This window comes from Danio aesculapii, chromosome 9 (assembly GCF_903798145.1).
Source record: "Danio aesculapii chromosome 9, fDanAes4.1, whole genome shotgun sequence".
Taxonomy (NCBI): Eukaryota; Metazoa; Chordata; class Actinopteri; order Cypriniformes; family Danionidae; genus Danio; species Danio aesculapii.
Genome location: NC_079443.1, coordinates 41,863,907 through 41,887,164, shown reverse-complemented (window position 1 = coordinate 41,887,164; position 23,258 = coordinate 41,863,907). Strand labels below are relative to the sequence as shown.

The following is a 23,258-nucleotide window of genomic DNA, read 5'->3' as shown; positions in this document are numbered from 1 at the left end:
ATCCAATATATCTGATCTGGGGACCCAAGACCTTTCCTCTGGACCATATCCCTCCCAGTCGACAAGGTACTCCAGATGACCACCACGACGTCGGGACCGCAGGATGTCCTTGACCTTGTAGATGGACCCTTCTTCCAACATCAGTGGGGGAGGAGGTTCCTCTTCATGGCCAGGCTCTGTGGAGGGAATCAGAGGGTCGTGAAAGGGTTTGAGGAGTGACACGTGGAATGTGGGGTGGATTCTGTATTGTGGTGGTAACTGTAAACTTAAACGTGACGGGGTTGACCTGTTCCAGGATGGTGAAGGGACCAACAAATCTGGGACTTAGTTTTCGGGAGGGCAGTCGCAAGCGGATATCTCGGGTGGAGAGCCAGACTTTCTGCCCTGGAGTATAGATGGGACCTGGACTCCTCCTTTTATCTGATACCTCCTTTGCTCTGCGTACTGCCCTCTGGAGATGGTGATGAGCGTCGTCCCAGACCCTCTCGCTCTCCCGGAACCAGTAATCCACTGCGGGGACATCAGATGGTTCGCCATCCCAGGGAAAGAGTGGAGGTTGAAATCCTAGGATGCACTGGAATGGCGTAAGTCCGGTGGTAGGTTGCCGCAGTGAATTCTGGGCGTATTCCGCCCAGCCCAGAAACTGGCTCCAGGAGTTTTGATGACCGTGACAGAAGGTCCTGAGGAACCGCCCCACTTCCTGAATTTTCCTCTCGGTCTGGCCGTTGGTCTGTGGGTGGTAGCCAGACGAGAGGCTTACGGTCACACCTAGGAGTCTGAAGAAGGCTTTCCATAGTCTGGAGATGAATTGGGGTCCTCGGTCCGAGACTATATCTTCTGGTACTCCAAAATTTCGAAAGACATGGTTGAACAGGTTTTCGGCAGTCTCTAGGGCTGTGGGCAGACCCTTCAACGGAATTAAACGACAGAACTTAGAAAATCGATCCACAATGACTAAAATACAAGTATTACCTTCGGATGATGGGAGATCTGTCATGAAGTCAACTCCTAGGTGTGACCAGGGGCGGTTCGGGATGGGCAAGGGATGGAGTTTACCTGCAGGCAGATGGCAAGGACTCTTTGACATAGCGCATTCCCTACAGCCTTGGACGTATCTCCTCACATCCCTCGCCATGTTCGGCCACCAAAAGCGTTGGGAAAGCAACGAGAGGGTGTTGTTGGCCCCGGGATGCCCTGTGCCCAAAGATGTATGGCTGGAATGAATAAGATCTACCCGTTGGTTTTCAGGGATGAAGCGTCGATTGGGGGGACAGCCCGGCGGAATCCTCGAGTCTGGAGTGGCGACGACTGTAGGAGCGGACCAGGTGATGGGACAAACAGAAATTTGTTCTGGGAGGATCTTGGCTGGTGTTTCTATGATTTCCAGCTGATCATAAATTCTGGAAAGGGGCGTCTGCTCGGACGTTCTTTGATCCTGGTCGGTAAGAGATTGAGAATTGGAATCTGGAGAAGAACAAAGACCACCGGGCCTGACGAGGACAGAGTCTTTTGGCTTCTTTGAGGTACTGTAGATTTTTATGGTCAGTAATCACCTGGAATGGATGTTTGGCTCCCTCCAGCCAGTGTCGCCATTCCTCTAGAGCGAGCTTGATCGCTAGTAGTTCTCGATTCCCGATGTCATAGTTCCTTTCCGCCGGGCTGAGTTTCCTGGAGAAATAGGCGCATGGATGGAGTAATGCTGGTGTACCGTGGTATTGAGACAAAATGGCTCCCACTCCAGTGGTCGACGCATCCACTTCTACCACGAAAGGTAGGTCAGGATCAGGGTCAGGAGTGGAGCTTGAGTGAAGGAGTGTTTGAGATTGTGGAAGGCTGCGGTGGCTTCGGGAGGCCAGGAGAGTTTCTTGGGTTGTTTTCGGAGTAGGTTGGTCAGCGGAGCGGTGATGAGACTGTAGTTGTGGATGAAACGTCGATAGAAATTGGCAAATCCTAGAAATCGTTGGAGTTCTTTAATGGTTGTGGGTTCTGGCCAGGAAACAACGGATTTGACCTTCCCCTCGTCCATGCGAACCCCATTTTGGTCGATGATGTACCCTAGGAACTGAACAGAGGGTAAGTGGAATGAGCATTTCTCTGCCTTGAGGTACAATTGGTGCTCTCTGAGGGTTTGTAGGACCTCCGCAACGTGGTGGCGATGTTCAGCCTCACTCCGGGAGTAAATCAAGATATCATCAATGTAGACTATGACTGAGAGGTGGAGGAACTCCCGGAGGACTTCATGGATGAAGTTTTGGAATACGGAGGGGGCGTTGACCAGACCATAGGGCATGACCAGGTACTCATAGTGCCCTGTAGGGGTCACAAACGCCGTCTTCCATTCGTCCCCCTCGCGTATTCTTACCAGATTGTAAGCGCTGCGGAGGTCCAACTTAGTGAATATCTTTGCTGATCGGAGTTGTTCCAGGGCCGCAGGGACAAGAGGAAGCGGATATCTGAATTTGATTGTACCTTGATTCAGGACTCGATAGTCTATACAAGGCCGCAACCCTCCATACTTCTTGGCCACGAAGAAGAAACTTGAGGCCGCGGGTGACGTGGGACTGACGAATATACCCCTGACTCAGAGCCTCATGAATATACTCCTCCATGGCCTTAGTTTCCGGAAGGGACAACGGGTAGATCCTACCTTTGGGCATAGGAGCATCCGGAAGCAGGTCTATTGCGCAGTCCCATGGCCGATGTGGAGGTAGCTGGGAAGCTCTCTTGGGGCAAAATACGTCCTCGTATGCGGAGTAGATTTTTCGGGATCTGGATGGATCGTTTATCGACTGGACTTTCGACAGACGTGACGTAGACGGTAAGGGGTCTCTGAAGTTGAACGGGTAGGTCTGGAAAACAACTGGATCTGCAGTCTTCACCCCATCTCTTTTATTTCTCCTGTGCCCCAAGAGAGGATGGGATCGTGCTTCACCAGCCACGGGCGCCCTAGGATGATATCCATAGATGCACCCTCCAGAAACCAGAAATTGAATATCCCTCTTTGTGGAGCAATCCCACTTGGAGATTGATAGGTTCACATTTACGATGGATACGTGCCTGGGAATGGATATTGTTGGTTATGGGTTGAATCTGGTAGACGTGCGTCGAGGCTTCGGTGTTAAGCTGGAGGTGGCGACAGAGGGCGTATGAGATAAAATTTCCAGCTGACCCGGAGTCGATGAGAGCCGTGACTGAAACAGATACAGAAGGGTAGTTAACTGGACATTGGTGGTGAGAGGATGCATTTTTTCAATGGGAGAACTGAACACACTCACCAAGGGACGTGCTGAACGAATGGGACAGTCCAGTCTGACATGTCCTTCGGCTCACAGTACATACACAGACCCCGGGTCAGCCTCCTCTGTCGCTCAGCGATCGTGAGTCTACCAGATTCTACGATCATTGGTTCTGGTTCTGGAGGGACGGATGGCTCTGGCGAACGGAGGAGTGCTTGGGGTACTGGCGGCAGATCATGCTGGTAGACCCTCAGACGAATCAGAAACAGCGGAGAGAATGTTGAATGAATTTCTCCAACCCCATGGTATCGTCGAGGGCTGCCAGTTGTAATCGGAGGCTGGGCTCCAATCCGAGCCGGTAGGTGGTGAGGAGAGATCGCTCATTCCATCCACTAGCAGCAGCCAGAGTGCGGAATCGGAGCGCATAATCCTGAGTGGACATGGCTCCCTGTTTGAGATGGTATAAACTGTTCTCGGCTGCTACTTCTGCATCTGCGCGACCAAAAACCTCCTTAAAATATTTGGTGAACATTTGAATGGAGCTTGTTACCGGCCCAGACTGTTGCCAGATGGTTTCTGCCCACCGAAGAGCCGATCCAGAGAGAAGGGAGATGATGAACGCAATTTTGGACCGATCTGTGGGATATAACTCAGGTTGCATGGTAAATACCAGAGAACATTGTAACAGAAAACCATTGCACTCCTCCGCCCCGCCAGAGTAGGGCGCTGGTCGAGCCATGGGACTGGATGAGTGGGTGGACGGTGAAGAAGTGCTCGGTGGTGGTGGTGCTTCGGGAAGTGGAGCAGATGGTGACAAGACTCTCTTCCAGCGAGTCCACCAACTCCTGAATGGGATCGTGAGTGCTCATGCTGTTGATTGTAGTTGGTCCGGTCTTCTGTTATGGAAGCAGACGGACAAACAAGGTGAGTAGATTGAATAACGGTGTTTATTTACAACAGTGAGCACACAAGGAGAACTGATGATAAGTGACTGGATTTTGGTTGTGTTGAGGATCCTTTGAGGCAGATTGGATGACAGACACCGAGGGAGACCGAATGCACACACCAGAGGGCTTGAGGGGAAGACAGACTGACGATAAACACAAGGCAGACAGGATACCGGGAACACTGGACAGACTAGGAGAAACAGAGAGTAGGTAAGTACAATATTTCTGAGATCGAGGGTTAGTGATTACCAGGAGTTGTTCACTCAGAGTCCGCTTCGTAGGAACGAGACCGGACAATGAGTGAATTGAAGGTGTGTGCTTATATAGTGTGTCTGAGTGATTGGGTGCAGCTGTGCGTGGTTAATACTCAGGTGAAGGTGATCGTTGCGTGATGCTGGTGGAAGAGCCTGGCCAATCCGTGACACAGACACATATGATATACAGAAACATTGCACTGCTACAAGTGTGATATTACTCTCATATATATATATATATATATATATATATATATATATATATATATACACCGTATGTTCTGTTAAAATTATATATTCATTTTTAATATTTGTTTTAATAATTAGAATTTTAAATAGAATATTTTTTTTATGTGTAAATACTGTATATAGTTGAAGGCTTTAAATTATAAGAAATTACAATTCTTATTCAAATTTAGACCAAGTGATGTTTAACAGAGCAAATACTTTTTCAGTTTTTCCTAGAATTGATAAGGTCAGTATTAGCCTCCTTAAGGTTTTTTCCCCCGCTAGGCAACTGAACAAATCACTGTTGTTCAATGTCTTGCCTAATTAACAAATTAACCTAGTTAAGGTCTTTAAATTTCACTTTAAGCTGAGCACTAGTGTCTTTCAAAATAGCAAGTGAAACATTATGTACTGCCTATTGTATGCTTTAAATAAGAAACCGTATATATACAATGTATATAATGTAAATTACAAATGAATAATAAGTTAAATGAACACAGAGTTTAAAGTATATGTATTTTACTAAATGATTATTATTATTTACATTTGTATTATTATTATTATTATTATTATTATATTATTATTTTCATTCATTCATTTTCTTTTCGGCTTAGTCCCTTTATTAATCTGGTGTCACCACAGAGGACTGAATCGCCAACTTATCCAGCATATGTTTTACGCAACGGATGCCCTTTCAGCTGCAACCCATCACTGGGAAACATCCATACACTCCCATTCACACACATACACTACAGACAATTTAGCTTACCCAATTTCATCTATACCACATGTCTTTGGACTTGTGAGGGAAATCGGAGCACCCGGAGGAAACCCATAGAACACGGGGAGAACATGCAAACTCCACACAGAAATGCCAACTGGCCCAGCCGAGACTCGAATCAGCAACCTTCTTGTTGTGAGGTGACAGTGCTAACCACTGAGCCACCGTGAGCCACTTCTTTTTAAGTAAAGTCAGCTTGTCACTTATAAGGCACTGCGTTACTCACTTTTTTTAAGTAAAGTAAATAATCACTTTTTACAGTGTATTAGGCCATACATGTAGGGATGTTGTCTAATGAGATGTGTGTGACATCACTGCTTGTCCTCTCTGATCTCTCCACAGATCTTGGTGTGGTTGGCAAACCTGCAGCAGTGTTCAGATCCCTCGTCTCTGCAACTGGACGCTGCAGGGCAGGCGATGTTCAGTGCCTTCTGTGATCTGTCAGATGATTGGTACAGCATCAGCATTCTCTTCCTTCGCCACATGGACACCAAGGCTATTTTATTCAGGGTAAACAACTGGGGGGCACAGAGGGAACTGTTTGTAATGTATATCTGGTGAAACAGAAATGCTGCTTCTCTCAAGTACAAATAATGTTAGTTAGATAAGATATACAGTTGAAGTCAAAATTATTCTATGATTTATTAATTTTTTTAACGCAGCAAAGAATTTTTAACAGTATGTCTGATAATATTTTTCTTCTAGAGAAAGTCTTATTTGTTTTAATTCAGCTACAATAAAAGCAATTTTTATTTTTTAAAACCATTTTAGGGTCAAAATTATTAGCCCCTTTAAGCTACATTTATTTCCGATAGTCTACAGAACAAACTATCGTTCTACAATAACTTGCCTAATTACCCTAACCTGCCTAGTTAACCTTATTAACCTAGTTAAGCCTTTAAATGTCACTTTAAGATATCTAGTCAAATAGTATTTACTGTCATCACGGCAAAGATAAAATAAATCAGTTATTAGAAATGAGTTATTAAAACTTTCATGTTTAGAAATGTGTTCAAAAAATCTTCTCTGCGTTAAACAGAATTTGGGGGGAAAAATAAACAGGGGCTAATAATTCAGGAGGGCTAATAATTCAGACTTGAACTGTATGTATTTACCGATTTTGTTTACTTTTCCTTAGTAAATAAATAAGTGTATTATGCAATATGCTGTTAACCAGTGGTGCTGTGTGTTGTAATACTGTGAAATGTTGTTGCAAGCTGATGTTTGTCCCAAGATATCAGGATTTGGTGGCAACTATGCTAGAGATGGTCAAGTTTTTGACAAACATGATGAACAAACTGGTACCTGCCATTAATAAGCTACAGGAATACCTGACAAACATAGGACAGCTAAACCTGGTGGCCAACCAAGAGTTCCATGGTGTAAGTTCCCTATTCATATCTTTTTTCTTTTCTTTTCTTTTCTTTATTATATTTATTTTTGCTTAGATTTATTCACTTTATATTTTATTTTATTTTATTTTTTGTTTATATCAGATAATTTTATTTTATTTTGATATTTTATTTATTTTGCTTTTTGTAGATTTTATTTTATTTGTAATATTTTAAATTTAAATTGGATTTTTTCACTTTATATTTAATTTTATTTCAATATTTTTTGTTTTTATTCTTCTTTTATAGTGTATTGTTTACTTTTCTTTTATATATTTTCTTTTATTAAATTTTGTTCATTTTTGTTTGTTTCTTTTTTCTTTTTTGTTTGCTTAGATTATGATATATTTTTAATTTTGCTAATAATTTTTCACTTAATTTAGTTTTATTTCAATTTATTTGAATAAAATTTTTATTTTATTTATTTTGCTTCATGTAGATTTTATTTTATTTTTAATATTTTAAATTAAATAAAATTCAATTTGATTAATTAAATTAATAATTAAATAAATTTTTTCACATTATATTTTATTTATATTTATTTTATTTTTTATTTTATACTTTCTTTTCTTTTACTTTATTTAATTTACTTATGTTTATTTTAACTTGTTTCTTTGTTTCTTTTTTTGCTTATTTTATTTTAACTTATTTTTAACTAAAACATGTTCCTGAATTCTCTCCCACAGCTGGTGAGAGGAAAGCGGTCCACCATATCTAGCAAGGCCACCTTTAACACCCTCTCTCGCGCTTTGTGCAAAAACGGCATCCTGACACTGTTTGCCATCACCAAAGTCCCAATCGTGACCGCAGCCGATCCCTCTGTCCAGTCAGACCACAAGAGAGAAGAGCTCATAGAGAAGTTCAAGATCCCACACGATGCCAGTATGAACACATATATTTTCAGCACACCGCTAAAAGTGCAATAAAGCATTATGATAATGAGCTGTCGGGAATCTGCTTACAGCATATTGAGTTCAGATTGATGAAGTGCTGTGGTCAGGCTTAATTAATTAATGTACTGCTTATGTCCTGCTCTCCAGGTCCTTTCTGTATGAGCCTGTTCTTGGACATGGTGAACACTACAGGCGGTGCGGTGGCCTGGGCTTTCCTTAAACCAATGCTGTTAGGACAGATCCTGTACTCGCCGGATACACCAATGACCAGAGAGATCATGAGAAAGGTGACGCTTTAACACATTCCAAAATAAATATCGGACATCTAAGCTACATTTACCCTTATAATAGACACAGAATTTCAAAATGCATCGCCATTCTCTCTTGAACCTATTGTGAGCTTAGGTTTTATAAGTAGATGGTGCTCTAGGAGCGACACAGTGGCGCAGTAGGTAGTGCTGTTGCCTCACAGCAAGAAGGTCGCTGGTTCGAGCCTCTGCTGGGTCAGTTGGCGTTTCTGTGTGCAGTTTGCATGTTCTCCCTGCGTTTGCGTGGGTTTCCTCCGGGTGCTCCGGTTTCCACAGGTGTACAGGTGAATTGGGAAGGCTAAATTGTACGTAGTGTATGAGTGTGAATGAGTGTGTATGGATGTTTCCCAGAGATGGGTTGCAGCTGGAAGGGCATCCCATGTGCACATGTGCTGGATAAGTTGGCGGTTTATTCCGCTGTGGCGACCCCGGATTAATAAAGGGACTAAGCCGAAAAGAAAATGAATGAATGGTGCTCTAGGCTAGTTTTTAATAGCAGATGGTGCTCTGGGCTAGTTTTTAACAGAAGATGGTGCTCTAGACTCATTTTTTGCAGTGGATGGTGCTATGTGCTAGTTTTTAGCAGTGGATGGCGCTCTAAGCTAGTTTTTAACAGTAGATTGAGATTTAGACTCATTTTTAGCATTATATTGCGCTCTAGGCTAGTTTTTAACAGTAGATGACGCTCTAGGCTAGTTTTCAAACGTAGATGTCACTCGGCTTGTTTTTAACAGCTGATGGTGCTCTAGGCTAGTTTTCAAGGGTAAATGGTGCTCTAGGCTAGTTTTTAAGTGTAAATGGTGCGCTAGGCTAATTTTTAAATGTAAATGGTGCTCTTGGCTAGTTTTTAACAGCAGATGTCGCTCTAGGCTAATTTTTAACAATAGATGGTGCTCTAGGTTAGTTTTTAACAGCTGATGGCGCACTATGCTAGTTTTTAATAGCCGACATTGCTCTAGGCTAGTTTTTAACAGTAGATAGTGCTCTAGGTTAGTTTTTAACAGTTGTTGGCGCTCTAGGCTAGATTTTAACAGCAGATGACACTCTATAGCTAGTTTTTTAACAGCAGATGGTGCTCTAGGTGTATAAGTGTGAATGATTGTGTATGGATGTTTCCCAGTGATGGGTTGCAGGTGGAAGGGCATCCGCTGCATAAAATATATGCTGGATAAGTTGGCGGTGCATTCCGCTGCGGCGACCCCAGATTAATAAAAGGACTAAGCCAAAAAGAAAATGAATGAATGAATGGTGCTCTAGGCTAGTTTTTAACAACAGATGGCGCTCTAAACTAGTTTTTAACAGCAGTTTTTAAAATCTAAGCTCAGAATCAAATTAAGAGAGAATAATGATGTATTTGAAAATCTAAAATTCTAGAAAGAATTTCACCACAGGTTTACACAGAATGCATTTTTTTGCATTTAGAAGAGTTATCTCCTAACTGACGTGATTTTTCGGGATATATTGCTTGAGATATATTGCTTTACTCCTTTAAATATTTTCATTGGCAAGAAAAAGATTTAGAGTCAAGCAAAATAATTGCTGTATTTTATTATTAAGTCACATTCAAGCTACTGTCAAACATGCATTTTTAAGAGACAAATCTTGAAATGTTTTGTTATTAATACAGCATGTACAGTACTACCAAATCAAGCATTGGTTCCCTAGAGCCCTGATATGACATCAATCTCGTTGGTATACAGGTATACAGGTTCAAAATCACATAAAAGTTCCCTTATCACATGATGATGAACCCTGTTTAGCAATGTTTGCAGAGACAGGTGTGTAAAACATGGTAAATGACCCTCTCTACTGGTAATTGTATGGTTTGCATTGCATGGCATCATTTATCCTCTACAGATTGGTTGCTAGGAAACATCTTTGATGAAAATCAGATACCTGCAGAGATAAAACGCATAGTAATATTTCATGTTTGACTTGGAATTCAGCATAAATCTGATTCGTGTCAAGATATCTGACCACCAAACCTCTAAATCTGTCTAAACAGATTATCTTCAAAAGATATAGAGCAAGTATGGTCAAAGCTAAACTATTTTAAGCATTTTAACTGTAACAAAACTTTTTTCCTGCAGTCAAATTCCTCACTGCACCAGTTTGGTGACCTAAAGCTGTATGCGTCCGAGTGGATCGAGTCATCGTCCTATGTGCTGCAGTCAGCCAACATTTTGACACAAACCTGCCGATACTTAAGGTATAACAACAAGTCAAGAGAAAATTAAATAAAAATTGATTTATAGATTGATAAATTGATCAATCGATAATTTTTTTCCATCTACTTAACTGCATCATTTATTTAATGTCTTTCACAGAATTCCCTGAGCAGTCCCTTTGTCCAAAACTTCATTCGGACTCAGACTGGAATTGATGTTTCACAAATGAGCGCAACTCTCAACCAATTCTGTAAGTAGCTGTGCCTTTACTGAATGAGCACTGTGATACGTCTGACAGATCGCACTATTATATATGTTTTTTTCTTTTTTATTCCTTTAAAAGCGGTTTTAAAACATTTTATTCTTTGTTGTTCTTATTTTTATATTAGTTTCTTTCTTTTTCTTCCTGTGTATATAAAGCACTTTGAATTACCATCGTGTATGAAATGTGCTATAGAAATAAACTTGTTTTGCCTTGCCAATTATATAACACTTAAAATAATGTTAATGTTAATGGCATATTCTCTATAATCTGAGATTTTAATGAGTTTCTCATTATGTTATACTACTGTTTTTGTTTTTAATAATCCAACATATTTCTCAATATTAGTATTAATTAGAGAATCGTATTGTTTGAAACCATAGGATCTATTTGGTGGAAACCACAATGCTATAGTTGCATTTAAAGGGATTGTTCACCCAAAAATGAACCGTCAAGTGGCTCCAACCCTTTTTGAGTTTCTTTATTGTATTGAAAACAAAATAAGATGTTTTGAAGAAAGCTGGAAACTGGTAACCATTGACTTCCACAGTAGGAAAAAACAGACGTCAATGGTTTTCAAAATATCTTCTTTTATAGTCAACAGAAGGTCTAACAGGGTTGGAACAAGAGAAGGAGAGAAATTAATGAGAGAATTACAGTTTTGGTTGAACGATCTCTTTAAGTACTGTTGGGGATGTTTTCATCCACTCTGGGGTGATTTTGAGTCTTAATTTGGCCATAACTTTTTCTGTGTTTCAGCTAGTGGAATTATTTTTGGTGACAAATCTTATTTTGACACATATTTTGAGAAAATGCTTGCAGTTTTTCAAAAACATTACACTGTGGGCAAACTGACTACTCTTTTGTTATGTTTGGAATGAAAGCAACCACTAAATTAAACTGCTGTTAAAAAGCATCAGATTATTTTATTTGTCATTTTTCATTTGCATAAATCTGTTAAACCAACCTCAGTCCTGATCAAAACTACTAAATTTTTTAGAAAATTACAGGATTTTAACTCCTTAATTGCCAAATTCATAAATGATGTCACTGATTTGGTGAAAACACACACAAAATGACGTATTTTCAATCTAAAAAATAATTGTGGACTGGATTTTTTTTCCTTTTATCAAAGTCTATGTGAAACAATGTTGCCTTTGATACATTGTTTTTGAGTAATTTTCATTTTTTTCTCCCTAATTTACTGTTGGTGGCTGTTTTTGCCCCATTGACTTCCATTTCTAAGCAATTTTTTATTGTAAAACCATGAAACAATATAATCATACATCTTTGATTGTTGGTGGTTTTCCCTGTTGGGAAGAGGTAAAATGGACAATTTTTACTGTTGATTATCAGTTGGCACCATCAATCCTTTAAATAGGCCTGTGCAAAAAAAGCTTAGTTTCTAGATTTTATATGGACTACAACCTCAAATTAAAGTGCAATTAAAGTGCGTGTGTATGTTTGTCTGAGTGTGTGAGAGTGACCTTCACACAATTACCTTGATTTGTCTGAGAAAATCAAAATATGCAGCTCAGCTCTCAGAACAACATGGAGTAAACAAAAACAAAGACTGTGTATTTATGCACCATCTAATGTGGTTATAATGGAAGTCAATGGGGCAAAAACAGCCACCAACAGTAAATTAAGGAGAAAAACTATGGAAATCTAACAATGCACCAAAGCCAATGTTGTTACTAATCTTTTACGTGTCCAAGACTGTGATAAAAGGAAAAAACAAATACAGTCTACAACTACTTTCTACATTCAAATACATCATTTTTTCACCAAATCAGTGACATAATTTATCAATCTGGCAATTAAAGAGTTAAAACATTTAGTGGTTTTGATCAGGACTGAGGTTGATTAAAAGATTTATGCAAAGAAATTTGAGAAAAAAATATTAATCTGATGCATTTTTACAGCAGTTTAATTTAGTGGAGGTTTTAATCTTGAACATAACAAAAGGGTAATAAATTTGAACATTGCACAAGGGTATGCTTTCTTTGTATATAAATTAGGTTTTATAGATTGAACTTGATGCAGACATTAATATATAATATTTATACATGTATTATGTGGTTTTATATCATACATTTTTGTTCTATCAGTTTCTTGCATATAATGGCAAAACCCTGTCATTTGGCAATAAACCATTAGCAGCTTTAAGAACAAACAAACATTAATGACTCACATGGCAATTAAATCACACACCGCCATCTGCAAATCACAAAATCATGCCTCCCTTAGAAATAATCACTTTCCAAATAGGGCATAAGTCTATGAGATCCAAATGTACCTAGCCTCCTCAGGGAAAACCAGTGCGGTTGAGCAGGGTTTTACTGCCGAGCTCTTGACAACTCACGACAACAGCAGGAGAAGTATTGCTCTGTGCACCCAAGCTTGCCTTATCCAGAAATCTGCAGCGGTTATTCTATCTCTTTTCACAGCGAACATGACAGTCCTGTTAGAGAAAAACAAGTTTATCATGGACCAGATCACCACCCTCTCTGTGCTCATGATGAACCTCTCTTCCTGCGTCAACTTCGACCGATACCGAGGCTTCAACTCCACTGATGAACTCGACAAGCAAGCCGAAAAACTGGCTCAAAACCGTGAGCTGTATGCCAGTGAGTTTAGACACACGCACACACAAACTTTTTCTCTCTTTTTCACAGTCACACACACATAGGTTTGCTATCCCCATAGATGTAATGGTTTCTATGCTGTGCACACTATATGTTCTACCTCAATCATACCCATAAACCCAAGTCTCACACAAAACATTCTGCAGTTTTACATTTTCAAAATGCTTCATTCTGGATTAATTATAAGCATGTTTATCCATGGGACCTCAATTTAGGTCACAGTGAAACACGTCCCTCTGAGTCTGTCTGCATTCAGGTTTAAGTTCACACCAGTGGGAAAACCAAGACCACACACACAGTTCAATTCATGTTTATTTCTATAGTGCTTTTTATTACAATGTAGTAGTGTTGTCATGATTCTTGAATTCGGTACCAATCAATACTGAAATTTTAAAAACGTCCATTTCCCGCTAACATTTGAGTACTGTTGAGCACGTTTTTAAACAGCGCTGATTTTCCATTGTGTTTTAAAAGTCACGTCGATCAGCTGGTTTGTCTATAAGCTGTCATATGAGCGATCCGCTAATGAATCGTGGCTTTAAAATGCTCCAGTGTCCCTGTATCTGTGGTTACACTCAGCGATGAGGTTGGTGTACTGATGACCTTCATGGCCAATCACAGTCATTTCTGTTGAGCATGTGAACACCAAGGTAAATCAGCGCTGTTTAAGAATGTGGCCAACAGCAATCAAATGTTAGCGGGAAATGGATTTTTAAAACCTCAGTATCGATTAGTACCGAATTCCAGTATCGTGACAACCCGACAATGTATCGTTGATAGTTTTAAACACACACGCAACACACACGCACACACACATTTATGGCATTACCCCTACCCCCAAACCCTCACAGGAAACCTGTGGCAAGTTTTGAATGTAAAAAAAAAACTGTTAAGTTTGATTTTAAATTATGAGGACACCTCATTATTGTAATCCCTAGGTCATACCTATGTCATGTACAAATTTGTGTCCTCATCAATCACATAAACAAGAACACGCTTTCATAAGGAGACACCTCTTTAACACTCCAGTCATCTCATGCATTTGATGATGCTCTCAATTGCAGACCCCAAAGGCACTAAAGAGTCACTGGCCTGTAAATCCTGTAATTTAATGCAATTCCATTGAGTTCCATTGAGTTCCATTGAAATAAAGATTTCAGTTGTTCTTGTGGAGTGGCAGGCCTCTGAGGGTAAAACAGATCACTCACATGCTGATCTTTAACAGGGTTTTAAATGTTTTTTTTTTTTTTGCTCTGTTCTCTGAGGTCCACTTGTTGTCAACATTTTTAACATTATACTTTAGAAGTAATATGCTTTCTGGTACTGTTTTAACTGTAGTCATCAGAACACACGGTTTGAATTCTGATTGTAGATTCAGAAGTTACCTAATGGCATGATTGGCTAATATTTTTTTATATATTTTGAAAGGACAGTGTGGGCCCACTGATGTAAACTTCTGCATGTTTGTTTGACAGTCTACATTACATCCTTCATAGATGGACATTGTTGTTATTTAGGTTAAAAGCTCATGAATATTCAGTACATATCAAGTAGGCATGAGATGGTATCCGGTTCAAGGTATACAGCGGTTTGGAAAAGTCACGGTTTAAAGCCGCAAAACAAATTCTGTTATAGTGTTCCTACGGTATATGTACGTTTTTGTTTTGTTTTGTTTTTTTAGGGCAACAGTATCTCCACGATTCTGCATCTATAAAAACTCAATCACTTATGCACCGACATCCAAGCATCCAGTATACTTTTATATCCAAAGACTGATATTCGAATATCTATCCATGCCTTTTTAGGTTGTGAAGAAATCTGTGTTTTTGAAACTAATGAAGACAGCAGAAGTCAATGATTTATTTGAATTATTTACTCTGATATGTTTGCAAAATTTTAAATGTTTCTTAAATTAAAAAAAAATATTTTATTCAATGAAGAAAAAAGGTAGTTTTTTACCCCGACATATAAAAAGAACATGTTTTAGAGCAGTGATCAGAATACCGTGAAGCCTTGATATTTTTATCCAAGGTTATCATACCTTCAGAATCTTATACCGGCCCATGCCTAATATCATGATCATAAAAACAGTTACTCACACTTGTGTGGAGCGACATTACTGTTGGATCCAATAAAATCAGCACTAAAAAACATATTTTAGTTTCAATCTGCGCCCTGTGCCTTGTTTGTAAATGAAAACATGATAAAATGAAGTGAACAAAGGAACAAGATGCGTTGTGAAACTTCATAAAAAAATAAAGTTAACCCATCTTTTCCCATTGTTGGGGGTCAGAAGAAAGCCTATACAACAGTGTTTTTTCCACAACCTTCCACTGCACAGTGTCTTGTCTTCAGAGCATCTTTAATATGTGTAGGTATTTGAGTTTTTTATCTCTTGTTGTTTAGTTAAAATGTAAAAGGATGGGTACAGCTTAACAAGAAGTGATATAGAAATATAGAAGCATATGTTTATCTTGCTCAGCAGCGGCGGAGTTTAGCCACATTAAGTAATTCAATTCATCTTTATTTCTATAGCGCTTTTACAATGTAGATTGTGTCAAAGCAGCTTCACAAAGAAGATTATTGTAAATTGGAACAGTGTAGTTCAGTTTTCAGTGTTTAACTTCAGTTCAGTTTAGCTCAGTTCAGTGTGGTTTATTAATCACTACTGAGAGTTCAAACACTGAAGAGCAAATCCATCAATGCACAGCTCCACATGTCCCGAACCATGCAAGCCAGTGGTGACAGCGGCAAGGAAAAAACTTCACCAATTGGCGAAAGTGAAGAAATTAAAAAACCTTAAGAGAAACCAGGCTCAGTTGGGCACGACCATTTCTCCTATGGCCAAATGTCTTGTATGGAGCTGCAGTCTAGGCGCTGGAGGATGGAGAGCGCTGGACGTCCATCGTGGAGAAGCTGCAGGTGGGAGGTCACCGGCTGGTGTACATGCTGGCCCTTTAGGATCAATGCGAGGACTCGTCTGTCACTGGGGTCTTAAAAGGATCAGTCTCATGCTCTCCACTCCTCCATAACCACCACAGCAGCTGCTCAGGATATGGCCTGGTCCAGTATTATGGAAACCTCAGGAATAATAAAAGAAAGACTAACATAAGCGTAGACGTCGTTCAAATTATAATGTCTTTAGGGAAGTGTTCCTGGCTCTGGTTGCCCTAAATAATGCAGACTAACAATCCTTTAGAGGATTTGGATTTTAAAAGCATTTGGGTTTTATGTGAATGCTAATGCAAAGAGATGCGTCTTTAATCTAGTTAAAGCTAGGAAGGCTGTTCCAGAGTTTAGGTGCCTGATATGAGAAAGATCTATTGCCTACAGTTGATTTTGATATTCTGGGAATAATCAATTGTCCAGAATTAATTGAGCGTAGTGGACATGAGGGGCTATAACACACCAGGAGCTCCCTCAAATAGTGGGGAGCTGAGCCTTTCAGGGCTTTTTAGGTAGTCAAAAAAATAAAAAAATGTATACGATATTTAATAGGGAGCCAATGCAATGATGAAAGAACTGGAAAAATATGATCATATTTCTTTGCTCTAGAAAGCACTCTAGCAGCTGCATGTTGAACCAGATGATTTTTTTTTTAATTAGGCCAGCAGGTGATAACAACCACCTAGTAACAATAGGTAATAATTCATTTGAGAGGTCATGAAAGCATGAATAAGCTTTTACGCATTAGTAATAAATATTACTATTTGTAATAAATATTTATTACTAAAAACAAGTAATAATGTGACACATTCGAAAACGGGTCATTTTGTCAAGTTGGCTTTAATAAAAGCTGTTATTAGAGTAACAAAATGATTTTCAGTTCTGAAACTTGCAGGGTCTTTTTAAAGCGCAATGACATCTTATATGTTAAAAATCAAGCAAATTTAGGTTTGTCATTTGATGACCCTTTAAATTAACAAGTTCTGCTTACATTCACAGGCATTATTTTCAAACTTCCCAAGGGGAACTCCAGCAGCCTGCCACCAAACATCGACTACACCATCCGCATGAACATAGAGAACGTCATGCGCACAGACCGTGCACGAAATCCCTTCTGGGTGAAAGATGCCTACATATCGGCAACCAGAACCCAGCGGTACAGCCGAGGCTTTGTGTACCTGCAGGAAAGCATCGAAAGGGCCATCATCGAAATGCAGACCGGTAATGCCATGGATGGGCCCGCAGTCCAGATGCAGGCGTTCCCTTATCCCTGCTACTATAAGGATGAGTGAGTGTCTCATAAGCTCAATCCACACACACACACCCACACACACAATCACACACACTGAGCATCTTATGTAAGGACTGAATTGGTATGGCATCTGAACAAATAATCAACAGATGGTTTATTAGAAATAACTCCAGTAGGATGAATGTCTTATTGTTTTTCATCAAAATACTAGATTTGTATTTGTGGAATGAAACAGCAGTTGTGAAGAAGCAAAACAATTGTGTAGGAATTAGCCGAGCTTAGGGTTGGCTTTGGTTTGTGTAGATGAAAGGCTGGATCCGAGCTGTTGTCATGGCACTGTATTTTCATGCTGGCTAGAAATGAGAGTCAACATAAATAACATCACAGTGACACTGGAATACTTTTTTGTATTATTTTGTAAATTAGTAGATACCAGTTCATTAGATGCCAGGGTTGTTATTTTAATTAAAACAAGCTATTACAATTTGAAGTACAGCTCATTTGAATACAGCTCAAGTAAAAGAATTAGGTGGAGAAAACAAATAAAGAAAAGACAAATCTTGTCTTGTAAACAAAGTAAAGATAAAATGATAATATAATAGAGTAAGAGGTAAAATAGTAAAATAACAAAGTAAAACTATAATAAAAAAATTACAGCTGAATATAACTAAAAAACGAACTAATAAATAAAAATATTAGATAAAGATATAGAAAAAATAAAAATAAAATAAACAAAGCACACCACAAGAAAACAAATGAAATACATTAAATAAACAAAACACAAGAAAACAAAAAAAAAAATTAAATTAAAATATAAAAATAAAATAAAATAATAAATAAAATAAACAAAAATAAATAAATAAATAAATTAAACACAACAAAACACAACAAATAATTAAAATAAAATAAAATGAAATAAAAAATTAAATAATAAATGAAATAAAATGAACTAAATAATATAAAATAAACACAAAACAACACAACAAAACAAATAATTAAAAAAATTATAAAAAATATTAAAATAAACAAAATAAAATAAAATAAAATAAACAAAATAAAATAAAATAAAAACACAACAAAACAAATAACTAAAATAAAATAAATAAAATGAAATAATAAATGAGATTAAATAAACAAAATAAACAATATAAAATAAACACAACACAACAAAACAAATAACTAAAATAAAATTATAAAATAAAATTATAAAATAAAATAAAAATAAATAAAAATAAATAGAAATAAAATAAAACATTCTCAAAAATGAAAAAATAAAAACAAACCTGTTAACCATATACTAAAAACAAAAGAGTTTTTGCCTTTGCATCTTTGAGAAAGTTTCAGTGGCTATACACAGATCCATGATATTGACAAATGCTGTATTATACATGCCAGACCAGTTGGCCTTCTTGGTAAAGAAAAATTACACATCAGCGCATGTACAGGTACGGTTCGATAGTCTGGCATTGCTGTTGTTTTTTGATTTTAAAGAACTCATGCTTGCCTATAGAATAAACGTTCATGCACATTTTGTTTTCACAGGCTCTTACACAGAGACCATAATAGTAATGTTTTCAAAGTTCACACATTCATTTATTCAAAAATCTGCATTTTCAGGCACCCAAAATGAAAGACATATGAAAGAAAACCCCCAAATTTTAAAAGTTTTCAATTTTTAAATGAAAATGACAACAAATAGTTATACATTGTATTGATAACTTGGTTTTTATTTTGAGGAGATTTAGCCACACCTATAGTTAAATGCCATTAGTTAGTTTTTAAATGTAAAGAATAAGTTCTTAGGTTATCTTCAGAACACAAATTATGATATTTTAGATGAAATCCTGGAGCTCTCTGACCCCTCATAGACAGCAAGGATCACAGAAAAGGATCCAAAAACATTGTCCAAGCACTCCATGTGACTTCTGTGGTTTAACTATAAACACACAAAGCTCCAAAAACACCTTTGTTTGCTGAAAAAACTGTAAGACGACTTTGTTTGCTTTTCAGGTCATCAGTGTGCATGTGAAGAGTTCAGATGCAAAAACCTTTAAGTGGCAGTGCCATCTGAAATATTCTTCTAAAATGAGCATTTTCTCAGGCTCCTATGTCTTGATTCAGTCATTTAACTTTTATGGCAAAGAATAGGTTATTTTTATTGCTTTTAACATGAAAAAACTGAGCATAAACATAAGAGGCTAAGAAAAATGCTCATTGTATAAGAAAATTCCAGATGGCACTTAGAGGTTTTTGCATCTGAACTCTTCATGTTTACTATGTGCAGTTTGAAGCATGGACACTTGTAATACTTAAACTGGATAATTATAACAAACATGCCCTCCACACTAATAACATCTAATCTCTCTTCCTCCCAGATATCTCAACAGCATCGCGTTTGCCTTCCCAATGGCGCTCATGATTTCCTGGGTGCTGTTTATCGCCCACTTTGTCAAGAAACTGGTGCACGAGAGAGAGCTGCGTCTTCACGAGGTATAAAGCCAAACTAATTTCTCCTTAATCTCCTCTAGTAAACTTTCATTAAATGCCTCCCTCATTTTGCAGTACATGAAAATGATGGGGGTCAATCCCATCAGCCACTTCTTTGCCTGGTTAATCGAGAGTGGTGCGTTCCTGCTAGTGACCATCATCATCCTCACCATCATTCTGAAGGCTGGCGGGATCCTTCCTCGCAGCGATGGCTTTGTGCTCTTCCTCTACCTCTGCGACTACGGCTTCAGTGTTCTTGCGGTCAGTTTTCTGGTCAGCTCCTTCTTCGATAAGACCAACATCGCGGGGCTGAGCGGCAGCCTTATCTACGTCATCACTTTCTTCCCCTTCATCGTGCTGATCCACTTGGAGGATAACCTCTCCTTCTCTGTGAAGAGCGCTCTGGTGTGTATGGCGTTTTAATTGGTTTTGCAGTTAAACATTGTTGTACAGTCACATTTCAAGGTTGTCAAGATAAATGCTTGAGATTTATTAATGATAATTATTCTACTGGACAGTTGAATGCTTGATTCTGATTGGCTGGTGAACATTTTAAAGTGTGCAGACATTTTCAAGCTTAAAGAAGGTATATCAAGGCAGGTTTTGAGCACATTACAGTTCCATATCCAAGGTGTCTGTGGGGTCCTAAATTTTAGGCCTTGAAAGTCTTAAATTCACAGAAATATTGTGTTGTAGGTGTTTAATTATTTTAAACAGGTCTTCATTTTCCTATATCCACACTGTAATTGCTGTTTTGGTTGCCAGTAATACTATAAATTATTTACAAGTGCACTGTAAATTCACTATTACAACTGCTGTAAAACTACTGTGGTTGTTAATTTACACTGCATAACTGGCAACCAAAACAGCTATTTTTACAGTAAATTATTTACAAGTGCACTGTAAACTATTACAATTGCTGTAAAACTACTATAATTGTTTATTTACATTGTAAAAATTGTTGTTTTGGTTGCCAGTAATACTGTAAAATTTACAAGTGCACCGTAAATAAACTATTACACTTGCTGTAAAACTACTCTAATTGTAAATTTACAGTGCGCTTGTAAATTTTGCTAGTAACACTGTAAAAATTGCCAGTAACATTGTAAAATATTTACAAGTGCACTGTAAATTAACTATTACAATTGCTGTAGAACTACTGTAATGGTTAATTTACAGCGCGCTTGTAAAATTGCCAGTAACACTGTAAAATATACAATTGCACTGTAAACTCACTGTTACAATTGCTGTAAAACTACTGTAATTGTTAATCTACACTGTAAAAATAGCTGTTTTAGTTGACAGTAATACTGTAAAATATTTACAAGTGCACTGTAAATTAACTGTTACAATTGCTGTAAAACTACTATAATTGTTAATTTACACTGAAAAAATTGCTGTATTGGTTTGCAGTAACATTGTAAAATTTACAAGTGCACTGTAAATTAACTATTACACTTGCTGTAAAACTACTGTAATAGTTAATTTACAGCGCTCTTATAAATTTTGCCAGTAATACTGTAAAATTGCAAGTAATACTGTCAATTAATAATTATTATTGTGCTGTAAAGCTACAGCACAATTGAAATTGTGAATTTACAGTGCACTTGTACATTTTACAGTATAACTGGCAACCTCAATTGCTAGTAAGACTGAATATTTTACAACAAATTTTTACTGTGCATGCAACGTTACCCAATAGGGGCGATACCCATCCAATCACTAACAATCCATCTCAATAAAACCTTGTTTTTTTGTATATTTAAGTTTTTATTGCGCAGACATATAATCGCAAAGAGAAACAATACAAATTGTCAAATTTAAATTGCCTATAAATCAAGGAAAAACACTAAAAACAGTTAAACCAGTTACACAATTCCTCATGATAATAACAGGACAGTATATCCCTTATTTTCCATTTATACATAAACTGTTTACAGAAGAAATGGGCAGCTGACATAATTTTAATAAATAGGCATGAAAAGAAAGGTTTTATAACAGAAACACACTGGGTTGAATCAGAGTTATTTAATAAATCCAATTGGACAAATTTGTTTTTTTGATTCTTATAATATATATTGCAGAATGAAAAAATATTGCAATGTTAGATTTTTCCAATATCGTGCAGCCCTACTTTTAACAACATTAAACTTATAAATTAAAATGTAAGCAGACCCTAATGCTTATTTTGACACATTATTTAAAATTTGTGGCTGAGAAATAACTGAATTGTTTTTTTTTTAAGTAAATATATTTTCCTTTGACCCAACCGGGCCATTAGAAAAAAAATCCTTAGTCTTTAGCCTTGTAAAAAGTCTAAAACGTCATTGATAATGGTCTTAAAGTCTCAAATTTAAAACCTGCAGAAACCCTTACATCTCTACGCTGATATCATTTTTATATCATATATATCATATATTTACAACAGTCAAAAATAAAGCCAATTCAAAACAAACTAAAGACTTTCATTGAGCTGTGTGAGAAGCTACTGGAGGAACAGTTTTAGGACAAAAACTGACAAAAATAATGAAATGCAGCATCTGAACAATGCAACAAAGCATTGTGGCCACACGTCCACCTCAGGTGTGCATTATTGTCTTATAATACAACCGCCAAATGATAACTATTTCTTAATGAAGCTTTTTGTTAAAAATACCATTCAGATTTGCATTCAAATTTCTTATTTTGTTTCATTCTATCCTGGTGGATCCACTCCTCATTTTAGTTATTGAGACATTATTTTGTAAGTTAATTAGGTAGTATGCACTACTAATAGAATTACAATAAGGTTGTGTTAGTTAATGCATTTACTAACTTGAACAAACAATGAACAATATATTTATTACCGTATTGGATCATGTTACTTAACATTAGATAACAGTATATACAGTAATACAGTAAATAATGTTGTTCATTATTAGTTCATCTCATTGTGCATGTTAACAGACATGGACTTGGATGTTAATAATGCATTAGTAAATGTTGAACTATGATTAACAAATGCTGTGCAAGTATTGTTCATAATTAGTTAATGTTAGTAAATAAATGAACTAATGAAACCCTATTGTAAAGTGTGACCTAAAAGTTTCTCTGTTAGAGATCCACATTTAATTGTAGCCTTAACTGAGAGTAGCCAGAGTGTGGAGTTTGGATCCTAATGTAAATTTGTTTTCATTTGCAAAAAAGGACACTTTGCCTTTTAAATATTTAGAGATATATTCTTTAGTACGTTTATTAGGCCACTTTCCTCAGTGTTTGTAATTTTAGGTTTTACTGTTATTGTTCTAAATAATATTTTATACACCAAATGTTCTCTCTCGCACACAAATATCCCAAGAAAGTATTTCTCAGTAAATGGAGGAAGAAATGCTTTATGGATAATTTATTTATAAATCAAAGGCGAATGGGACATTTAACAAAAGACATTTGCGTTCTTTGTGCGGCGAAATTTAATTAG

The 23,258-nt window shown here is 37.5% G+C and overlaps 1 protein-coding gene across 1 annotated transcript in view; it reads left to right on the top strand.

The window, feature by feature from the left end:
- abca12 (ATP-binding cassette, sub-family A (ABC1), member 12) overlaps positions 1-23,258 on the top strand; it is a 165,646-nt gene that overhangs the window by 81,727 nt on the left and 60,661 nt on the right. The window contains 11 exon segments of the mRNA XM_056466074.1: positions 5,789-5,956; positions 6,664-6,828; positions 7,524-7,719; positions 7,878-8,017; positions 10,129-10,222; positions 10,225-10,247; positions 10,366-10,456; positions 12,919-13,098; positions 17,062-17,350; positions 19,690-19,804; positions 19,877-20,206. Coding sequence (XP_056322049.1) covers positions 5,789-5,956; positions 6,664-6,828; positions 7,524-7,719; positions 7,878-8,017; positions 10,129-10,222; positions 10,225-10,247; positions 10,366-10,456; positions 12,919-13,098; positions 17,062-17,350; positions 19,690-19,804; positions 19,877-20,206 — 1,791 coding nt within the window.